The sequence below is a fragment of the Mesocricetus auratus genome, unplaced genomic scaffold, assembly GCF_017639785.1.
Source record: "Mesocricetus auratus isolate SY011 unplaced genomic scaffold, BCM_Maur_2.0 Super-Scaffold_100004, whole genome shotgun sequence".
Classification (NCBI taxonomy): Eukaryota; Metazoa; Chordata; class Mammalia; order Rodentia; family Cricetidae; genus Mesocricetus; species Mesocricetus auratus.
Window position 1 is genome coordinate 40,487,746 of NW_024429189.1, and position 10,805 is coordinate 40,498,550.

At 44.8% G+C, this 10,805-nt stretch overlaps 1 protein-coding gene across 1 annotated transcript; it reads left to right on the top strand.

The window, feature by feature from the left end:
- The first annotated feature begins 9,681 nt into the window (after positions 1–9,681).
- LOC121140382 (40S ribosomal protein S6-like) lies at positions 9,682–10,483 on the top strand. The gene is given in 2 exon segments (XM_040745571.1): positions 9,682–9,785; positions 9,787–10,483. Coding segments are annotated over 2 exon segments (747 nt in total). The 5' UTR covers positions 9,682–9,696; the 3' UTR covers positions 10,445–10,483.
- The last annotated feature ends 322 nt before the right edge of the window (positions 10,484–10,805 follow it).

The following is a 10,805-nucleotide window of genomic DNA, read 5'->3' on the forward strand; positions in this document are numbered from 1 at the left end:
TACTACAGTAAAAAAGTAACAATGAACCTTCTGCTTCCTGGTTTCAGATACACTGGATTCTTTAGTCTGAGCCCACATGAGAGCACGCTGCTGGGCTGCTCCTGTTAAGGTCGTGTGTGTTTTTCTGTCAGTATGGTTGCTTGCTGTACTGTACCTTGTATAGGTTCTTGTCCTTTCCACGTCCGTCATGAGAGACTTGGGTGTGGCTTGATCTTGTGCCTTACTTGTACACTTAATGAAACATCTTCATTCCCTCCTGCTTCCCAAACCTTAACTTTGTCCTTTTTGTAAGAGAATCAGAGCTATTCCAGAAGCATCATGAAGGATTTCAGATGGGCATGGTTCCATAGTTCCCTCTTTTTGTAGTTTTTTTATACTTGTATGAGAGACCAGTTTTGAATGATCTTTGAGTAATCTTACTACATCCCTTCTCTGACTTTTGTGAAGTTATCATGCATCTCTCTGATGCTTGACTTCATTTGCTTCTTAGCAAGAGTCTGCATTATAGAAAGGTGCGTTCATTTCATCTGATTGAAAGTGACTATTTTGTTTTCCAGAGCTTTTTAGGAGAAGAGTACCCATTTTGTTTGTTTTTACAACAGATGACAAGTCTCTTTAAAAGAAACAGAAGTACAGTACTTTTGAAATACAATGCTATTGGTATGAATTTCATTTTTATATATAATATTCATACAATTATCTGATGTTTGCCTTCATTAATAAAGCTGTTAGTTTATTCACACACAAAAAAAGAAGTCTTTGTGCTCTTCTAGAGGACCTAAGTTCAGTGCCCAGCACCCATGTTGAGTGACTCACACATGTCTTAAGTTCTGCTCCAGGGGGTCTTCTGACCTCATCTGGCACCCATACTCATGGACACACACACACACACACACACACACACACACACACACACACACACACACACACCTGGTGCTGGTGGTGCCAGCACTCGGGAGGTGGAGGCAGGTGGATCTCTATGAGTTCCAGGCCAGCTTGGTCTATTCCAGGGCAAGCTCCAAAGCTACACAGAGAAACCCTGTCTTGGACAAAACAAAACAAAAACAAATAAACAAATATATATATATTTTGGTGTTTTGAGACAGGGTTTCTCTGTATTGTTTTGGAGGCTCTCCTGGAACTCCCTCTGTAGACCAGGATGGCCTCAAACTCACAGAGATCCTCCTGCCTCTGCCTCCCGAGTGACAAACAAATATTTTTAAAAAGGATGATAAGTGCAAGGTTCAGGTTAGTGGTTACAAGGGTCAGATAGGAAAAAGCACAAAGTAAATGTAAGTTTATTCCTAAGGTCAAAGGCTGTTGCTGCATATCAGGGTCATTCATTATGCCGTGTAATCTGATTGTGTGTTTGTGTGTGTTCTCTTGAGTGTGTAAGTACATTTACGTTATTGAGATGGTCTCAAAAGCAGCACGTCCTTGTGGAGGGCTGTGAGCACAGCTCAGTGTAGGCACTTGTCTAGCCCACACTTGCATTCATTGCTTAGCAGTGAGCACATCGGTGGCACTCACACGTTCTGTCTCCTGTGCTAGTGTTCATGTAGCGTACACTTTAAAGCAAGCAGAAAAACAGATGAAAATAACATATAGATTATGTAACAGTTACATTTCTTTCCTTCCCATTTGTAAAAACAATGTTTTTCCGTTATTTAAAAATTCAGATAGCTCTTGAGTGTTAAGGAGAAGTAAATTATTCTCCCCCTTAGCCTACTACCTTCTACCAACCTATATATCTATCAAGCATATGTCTTCTAAAAAATAAAAGCATAGGCTTTAATCCCAGCACTCGGGGTGCAGAGGTAGGCAGATCTTGGTGAGTTTGAGGCCAGCCTGATCTACAGAGTTCCAGGCCAGCTAGAACTACACAATAAGACTCTTTCTCAAAATAATATTTAAAACATAATGCCTGTTTGTCTATCAGTATGCTTTAACGTCTTATTTTCCTTTCAGTAACATTTTTATGTCAGAATCCATAATACACTGATAGAGGACCCATGATTTGTCATTGTATCAACTATGGTCATTGAATTAATACATTCACTTAAAAGCAGTTATATAGATTATTGTTGGTGTAACAGGACACTAAGTGCTGTTCTCTATGTACTTTTTAGCATAGGTCTTCCCACTGATGGTTGATTCTGTTGGTCAACTTGAAACCATCTAGAATCACCTAGAAGATATACACCTGACCGTGTCTGTGAGGGAGGGTCTAGCCTAGGCTAACCAAGATGAGAAGAGCTACCCTGAATGTGGGCAGCCGCACGGACTGAGGCCTGGGCTCATGAGAAGGAGAAAAGAAGCTGAGTACTGTGTTCATCCATCTCTGCTAACTGGATGTAGAGCCATGTGACCAGCTGCCTTAGGCTGTTGCTGCCAAGCCTTCCCCTCAAGAGGGACTGTCCCATCAAAACATGAGCGCAAGTGTCAAAGTTAGGTTCCTATTGCTGTGAAGAGACACCATGACCAGGGCAAGTCTCATAAAGAAAACATCTAATTGAGGGTGGCTTGTTTCCAGTGTCAGAGGTTCAGTCCATTATCATCATGACAGGGAACAAGACAGCGTGCAGGCTGATGTGGTGCTGGAGCTGAGAGCGTTTACAACAGGAAGTTGACTGGTTGTTACACTGAGGAAAGGTTGAGAAAAAGAGACCTTAAAACCTGCTCCACAGGACATACTTCCTTCAACAAGGTCACACCTCCTAATAGTGCCACTGGCTGTGGGGACCATTTTTTCCCAAACCACTGCAAGTAAATCCTCCTTCCTTAAGCTGTCTGGGCCATGTGTTTTGTCTCAGCAATGAGACACAACTCAGAAGGTGCCAAGTGCCCCTGTGTTGGGGGATAGGGGCTCAGGATGGGACCCAGGATTCCATAAATGCTAAGAACAACTCCACTACTGTGCTTCCCAAGTGCCCAGCCCTTCTTAAGTGAAATGTCTGACCACTTAGGCAGTGTTCGTGAGCCTGATTGGCTCCCAGAATCACCCAGCATCATGAGAAACATAAGCCTGAGAAAGAAAACCCAGAGCCTGAGATTAAAAGGGACTTTTGAAAAACCCACGAAAGAAGGACAGCATTCTCTTCAGTTGTTTGGAAGAAGATAGCCAAGTGCATAAAGGATGCCAGTGGGCAACACGGAAAGGCCCCCAACTCCATTTTTATTGCGCCCTCTTTGGTAATCAGCATTCAACAGAGAAGACAAGAGTAAAACTGGAGGTGGTATGAGAGCTAGGACATTCTCCACAGATACAGGTGAGAGCTAGGACATTCTCCACAGATACAGGTGAGAGCTAGAACATTCTCCACAGTCACAGGTGAGAGCTAGGACATTCTCCACAGTCACAGGTGAGAGCTAGAACATTCTCCACAGATACAGGTGAGAGCTAGGACATTCTCCACAGACACAGGTGAGAGCTAGGACATTCTCCACAGACACAGGTGAGAGCTAGAACATTCTCCACAGACACAGGTGAGAGCTAGAACATTCTCCACAGTCACAGGTGAGAGCTAGGACATTCTCCACAGTCACAGGTGAGAGCTAGAACATTCTCCACAGACACAGGTGAGAGCTAGAACATTCTCCACAGTCACAGGTGAGAGCTAGGACATTCTCCACAGTCACAGGTGAGAGCTAGAACATTCTCCACAGATACAGGTGAGAGCTAGGACATTCTCCACAGACACAGGTGAGAGCTAGGACATTCTCCACAGACACAGGTGAGAGCTAGAACATTCTCCACAGACACAGGTGAGAGCTAGAACATTCTCCACAGTCACAGCTGAGAGCTAGGACATACTCCACAGATACAGGTGAGAGCTAGGACATTCTCCACAGACACAGGTGAGAGCTAGAACATTCTCCACAGTCACAGCTGAGAGCTAGGACATTCTCCACAGACACAGGTGAGAGCTAGGACATTCTCCACAGACACAGGTGAGAGCTAGGATATTCTCCACAGATACAGGTGAGAGCTAGGACATTATCCACAGTCACAGGTGAGAGCTAGGACATTCTCCACAGTCATCCCTGAGAGCTATCCATGGAAGGCCTGGAAGAGGGCAGCCTGGGAGAGAGCAGGAAGTTCTTCAACCAGGCTGAGGATTCGGCCACTTTTAGAGTTCCTAAGCTGACATGTCTCCACAGAGTGGTTTTGTGTGAAGGTGAGAAGCATGTCCACTGTATTCTTGCAGCAGTCAGTTGCAGAATAAGGTCATGCCCTGGGAGGGTCATAAATGGGGAGACAATTACAAAATTTAGTTGCATTCCAAGCAGGCAGGGGTTATCTGCATTGGCCAAGGATGAAGTACCACAGTGTTGACTAGGAGGAAGAATGCAGGGATGTACGAGGGCCTCCATGTGTGCCTGGTTTCTCTCCCTCCCTTCTGTGCTACTGTGGGGTTCTGGGGAAGGGGTTCTGCAGGGATGGGCGAGGATGTCTCTGACTGCTGGACTTACACATTGCTACACATGTTCTTTCTGGGCACGAGGAAATCCTTGACCTGACCCTTTCTCAGCAACGCCCTTGTCTGTGCTTGGATTTCCAGACAGACTTCGAGCATGTCCCTCCAGCATGGGAGTCAATTTTCATGCTCAGAGTTGAAGGATGAAGGGAGGCGGGGATGCAACCGGCTAACAGGGAGCAGACAATGCTACTCAGAGCCATTTATTCCTCCTATAATTTTTACGACCTGACTTCCCTCCAGGCCTAAGTTATATTTTTTTAATGTCCTAAGTTACATGCTTCAGATGTTTAAAAAATCATTTTCTTCGCTTTTCCACTCCAAGGCATTTGGATGGACTGATTAAATGAATTGAGGACAAAGAGTAGACAAATTCAGGGAAGGAGTCTCAGATAGCATCTCAAAATATTATCCTCCCACAGTTACATCCAAGGACACTAACGGGACCTGGGGGTGAAGGCAATGAAATCTTGTAATAGTCTTTGATGGCGCATGGAAAATGGAAAAAGAGTAGATGATCAAAGCGAGGAGAAGGGTCAGCATTTTTCCAGTACAAAGGAGGAGGGTCCTGCAAATTGTAGGCAGGGAGAGTGCCAGAGAAACTCGCTTCCTTTTTTTTCATATATAGTTTGTCTTGGGCAGATGCTATTGGAATAAGGCATCCAGATGTTAGAAAATAACCAGAGCATCTCCTGAAATATTGCTATGAAAAAGGCTGAAAAATGGGGAGCAGAAATCAAAAAAGGTTAGAAATCGTGCAGTGCCGAGACCTCTGAAAGACACCTGGGATCTACTCCAGGAGCTCCGGGAGTGGGACCCGAGGAGGAGTCGGTAGCTGCGGTTTGATTCCTTTGACATGTCTGAGGACACTGCCCTCTCCACTTAATTACCTTCTTTGCATCACGGACTCGTGTTTGCTCTGGCCCAGCTCTTCCTCACGTCCTAGGCTCTGTTCTTGTCACTTGTCACACTACTGTATTTAACCTGGTCCTGGCTTGCTCTTCAGTGCCTGATGTCATGTGAGAGCCTCACTATATACAGTGCATGATCGCAAATGTGGCAATACAGTTGGTGTCCTTTCCACAAGAAGGCGATTTGGGATTGGCTTGTTCCTGAGATCACAATCAGGGAAAATATATTTTTTTGAAACACCGAGTCCCTGTTTCCTTTTCCTTGTTACCTTTTGCACTGTTGAAGTCATATATGGCGAGGCTCATGCTACAAGGCAGTAAGTACCTCTTTACTCCAGCCTTGCTAATCCAGGGTTGGGCTCTTTGAGCCACTTGCTTCCTTTCATAAGACACATGGGTTTTTAGACAAAGAGTGTTATAAAAGGTGTGTGTGTGTGTGTGTGAAATGTGCACAGTGTGTACACACATATATGTGTGGATTCACACGCAGAGACCTGAAGAAGATGTTGGGTGTGCCCTGCTCTTTCCCCCTCTGCATTATTCCCTTGAGACAGGGTTTTTCAGCCCAGAAGTCCTCTTGTCTCCATGGTTACAAGCACACATGTGACCGTGCCTGGCTTTTATGTGGATTCTAAGGATTCAAACTCAGGACCTGAAGATTGTGCAGACAGCGCTCTCAACACCCCAAATTCCAAATAATTTTATTCTTTTAATTGAAGAAGGAATTTCAGACATACTCAATGTGGCTCCTGACTGGCAACAACAATGAAAACACTAACATTTCATGAAAATGACACTTTTAATTCACTAATACTTAATAATGTAATTTCCACACATGCTTTCAAAATTAACAAGCCACATGGGCTCCAGAATTTCTATAGATTCCCACTTAACGTCCCCTGTTAATAATGGCCGGGAGTCCCACTTACACATCTTTATTTTATAGCACCGTGTGTGGGGCATGTCTGCTGTCAGACATAACATCTATCTCAATTTCAGGCAGACCACCCAAAACACAGTTCTACCAAAGACTTATATCTTGTTTGCTTTTCTTGTAGTTTGTCTTCTCTAGACAAAAGTTAGTGGCAAAACAGTGTCTGAACTTCAGCAAACAACTTGTCTGTCTTCTGAGAGCATTAGAAATAAGATGTAAAAATGGCAGCCAGAAGAGAGGATGTCTGTCTCAGTGGACAGTCCAACAGGAACTGGGATTGGGTCGAAGCAGTGTTCAGAGGAGGCGCAGTGACGTACAGGGAACATGAAGCCTCAGAAGGAAAGGCCCCAGGAAACCCATGGGAATGAGGTAGGAAAAGTTTGGTATTCACCTTGTTTAGGCTAATTCTGTAGGGAATCCAAAGGGGAAAAAAATAAGAATGATTTCCAATCATTAGAATTTGGTTGAAAAGCAGACACCTCCAGTGTGGTGTGCAGTAATAATTTTACCAGGACCCAAGACTCATTTCTTGTAAACACTCTGAGAGGGAGTGAGAAGAGACAAGGGCTAAGAATGCCCACGCTTCTGAGCAACCACGATTCTACTCCGGAAGGGTGTTTGCATTACTTTTCTCTTTGCTCTGCTGAAACACAAGACAGCTGAGCTTAGGGGAGGAAAGGCTTGTCTTGGCAGGCCCGGGGTGGGGGGGGGGGTGAGGAGTGGGGGTGGGGGAGGGACCACCACGGTGGGTGGGAGGGCCTGGGGGCTGCAGCTTGAGGCTGCTGGTCTCACCTGCGCTCAGGAAATGGGGAGACACGCGTGCTGGTGCTCGGTCACTCTCCCCTTCTTATTCACCCGGGAACCCCAGTCCGTGGAATGATGCCACCCATGTGCAGGGTGAACCTTCCTTCCACTCCACACCTCTCTGAAAACGCCTTCACCGACACCCTCACAGGGATGTCTCCCAGCTGGTTCTAAGTCCCATCAAGGTGACCATAAAAATTAATCTTCAGGAAACAAAGGTGAAAAGCTGAACCCAAGTCGGTTGTCACTTCTGTTACTAAAATGTTTTACATGATTTAGAGAAAAACTAGTGATTCAGAAAGAATTTTATAAAGGCCTGTGAATATAGTCAGAAGTCAATTTTATGGCTCATGGCTGACAATATTAATGGAAACAATGTTAATAAAAAGTATTCTTTATAGTAATAAAAACCTGAAGCGAGGACTCCTAAATCATATTCTAACGGTTACTAAGGCAGTTAACTTTTCCTGTGTGATTTAAGAGAAAGCAGACTTTAAAAAAAAGTGTAACCTTTAAACTTAGCTGTCACCCAGGAGACCGTAGACCTCAGTTTAGGCTAAAGACAAAGATGAAACAATGCCAGCCAAAGATAACACACCATCGAACACACCGGCATTAAAATTTGACGGGTAAGATGGCTGACTCATCAGGTAAAGGCGTCTGCTTCAGGGCCTGACTATCTGAGTCCCGCCTGCAGAACCCGAGTAGCTACTCACACGAGCTGTCCTCTGACCTCTGTACTGGTACCACCGCACGTGCTAAGACACAAGATAAATGTAAACATTTACACACTGTTGGATGGAACCCTTGTGTCACAGGGCAGGGGTGGCACACACCTTTAATCCCCACACTAAGGAGGTAGAGGCAGGAGGATCTCGGTGAGTTCCAGGGTAGCCAGGGATATACAAAGAAAAACACCTTGTTCCAGAAAAATTATATAAATAAGTAAATAAACAAACAAATAAGAAAGGGTTGTGCCACCAAGTAGGGCACATAAGAAAAGCACAGAAGTTGCCCACCGGGTGCTTCTGGTTTGAGGATTAATTGATTTCTCTTGCTTTTCACTCTCCCAAGATTGTAGCCAAAACTTTGATGAGGTAAAGCTTGTGTTAGCGTTGCAGGTGAGCGTGGCTTTGAAGTCACTTGCCCTGCCTTTTGTCGCTGGAGCTCTCTGTGTTCCACTCAGGGATCCGTGCTTCCACGCCTATCATGGTCTCACCGTCCTTGTCTTCAGGACTGACCAATCACAGTTCCCCAGTGGGGGCTGACTGGCCAGGAGCATGAGGAGCACACCTGACCCCCTGAGATCAGAATCATTTTTCAGGAATTATTAGGGATTTGAGGAGGAAGGTTGACGAGCTCTCTCCTGGTACCCACAAACAACACACACTGTGGTGATGCAGTATCATAGAGACATCTCTTATGTCCTAAGAGACTGAAACTTTTGCTGGACCTCACAGCCCAGCTAATAACACCTTTTGAGGCCACTTAGGGCCAATATACTGCCTTATACTCAGCCTGTTTAACCTGCCTTTAAGAGAACAATATGACCGTCAATCGTTCTACGCCTTGGATTGCCCCTGTAATGAACTTTTGCAACCTAAACTAATACATAGTTTTAATCTTAAATTATGCATCCTTCCATGCTGCTGACCCAGCAGGCAACGCATGTGTGTCTGCAGGTTGTGTTATGAGAATCATTTGCTGAAAACAGCAAATGGGTGGAAGCTGCCTTACAAAATAAGTATCTGCCATAAATACTGAAAACAACATATGGATACTGCTTAATAGTGTTTGCTTGTTTGTTGTCTGGGTTGGCTGGTGTCAGTGACTTAATCCCTTGTAAAACTCCTGAAGATTTCTGTAAATTGTCCCTCATTCCTTCTCCTCAGGACTCCACCAGTGCAGAGGGGAAAAGAACCAAGGGATGAGAAGGCACAACAGAGGCCTGACATGTTGGAATGCCTTCATCAGGTCCCTTGAAGCCCTGGACATTTCAGATTCCTGAAACAATGAGTTCTTGTCTACTTACGATAGTGTGAGTCCGTTCGGTCTGCTGCTCACAACCCAGAGTCTTGGTTGATTAGCCGTGCCAGAGTTCCTTTTATGCAGTAGAAACTTAGCTTATCCTTAGCACATGCTCTGATAACAACCTTCAAAGAGCAAGAGCCCTGAGTCAGGAGAGGTCTTCATTTCCAACCTAGATGGCACTAAACACTTAGCCACTCATTGCATTTACTTGTTTATGAAAGTAACCCCAGCAGGCCCACAACTTATGAAGGAGAGTATTGAGTTCCAAAGCTGTGCTGGACTTGGGGCTTATTCTCTGAGAGAAAGCAGGCAGCTGATTGTGACAGACTGTGTGTCTGATTTATTGCTCCCACGTGCTTGCTGTAGGGCTCGCATTCCTCTAGTCAAGAGGGGTCTTGATTCACTGTCTTTGGGTCAGACAGGAATTTGTGAATCCTGAGTTTCTGGAGTATAATGATGTGGGTGTCCGAAGCTGGGCTATAAAAAAAAGGATGTAGCTCTTTTTCGTGGCGCCTCCTGGGCGGTTGGCTGTGTCAAGATGAAGCTGAATATATCCTTCCCCGCAATCGGCTGCCAGAAACTCATCGAAGTGGACGGTGAGCGCAAGCTTCGGACGTTCTACGAGAAGTATGGCCACAGAAGTAGCTGCCGATGCTCTGGGTGAAGAGTGGAAGGGTCATGTGGTCCGAATCAGTGGCCGGAATGACAAACAAGGTTTTCCCATGAAGCAAGGCATTTTGACCCACGGCAAAGTGCGCCTGCTGTTGAGTAAGGGGCATTCTTGCTATAGACCAAGGAGAACTGGAGAGAGGAAATGCAAGTCTGTTCGAGGATGCATCGTGGACGCCAATCTGAGTGTGCTCAACTTGGTTATTGTAAAAAAAGGAGAGAAGGATATTCCTGGACTGACAGATACTACTGTTCCTCGTCGGTTGGGACCTAAAAGAGCTAGCGGAATCCGAAAGCTTTTTAATCTCTCTAAAGAAGATGATGTCCGCCAATATGTTGTGAGAAAGCCTTTAAACAAAGAAGGTAAGAAGCCCAGGACCAAAGCGCCCAAAATTCAGCGTCTTGTTACTCCACGTGTCCTGCAACACAAACGCCGTCGTATTGCTCTGAAGAAACAACGAACAAAGAAAAACAAGGAGGAGGCTGCAGAATATGCTAAACTTTTGGCCAAGAGAATGAAGGAAGCCAAAGAAAAGCGCCAGGAACAGATCACCAAGAGACGTAGGCTGTCCTCGCTGAGAGCTTCTACTTCTAACTCTGAGTCCAGTCAAAAATAAGTCTTTAAGGGTAACAAATAAATAATACATTGAGTCAAAAAAAAAAAAAAAAGGATGTAACTTCTGGGATAGCGAGATGGCTGAGTGGGTAAGGGAGCTTGCTGCCAAACCTGATAATCCATGTTTGATTCCTGAAACCCACATTGTGGAGGGGTAAAACTGACTCTGGCAAACTGTCTTCTGCACTCAGTTGTCACATATTTCCTTTGGCAAATGTAGGCATGTATAGCTGCAATATCAAAACTATTGAAATATTGTAATTGTTCAAGCCAGTAATATCACAACATGTTCATTATGAAACATGTAAATCTAGTATTTATCTGAACATTTGTATTATACCCATTTCTGTTGACAGAAGTTT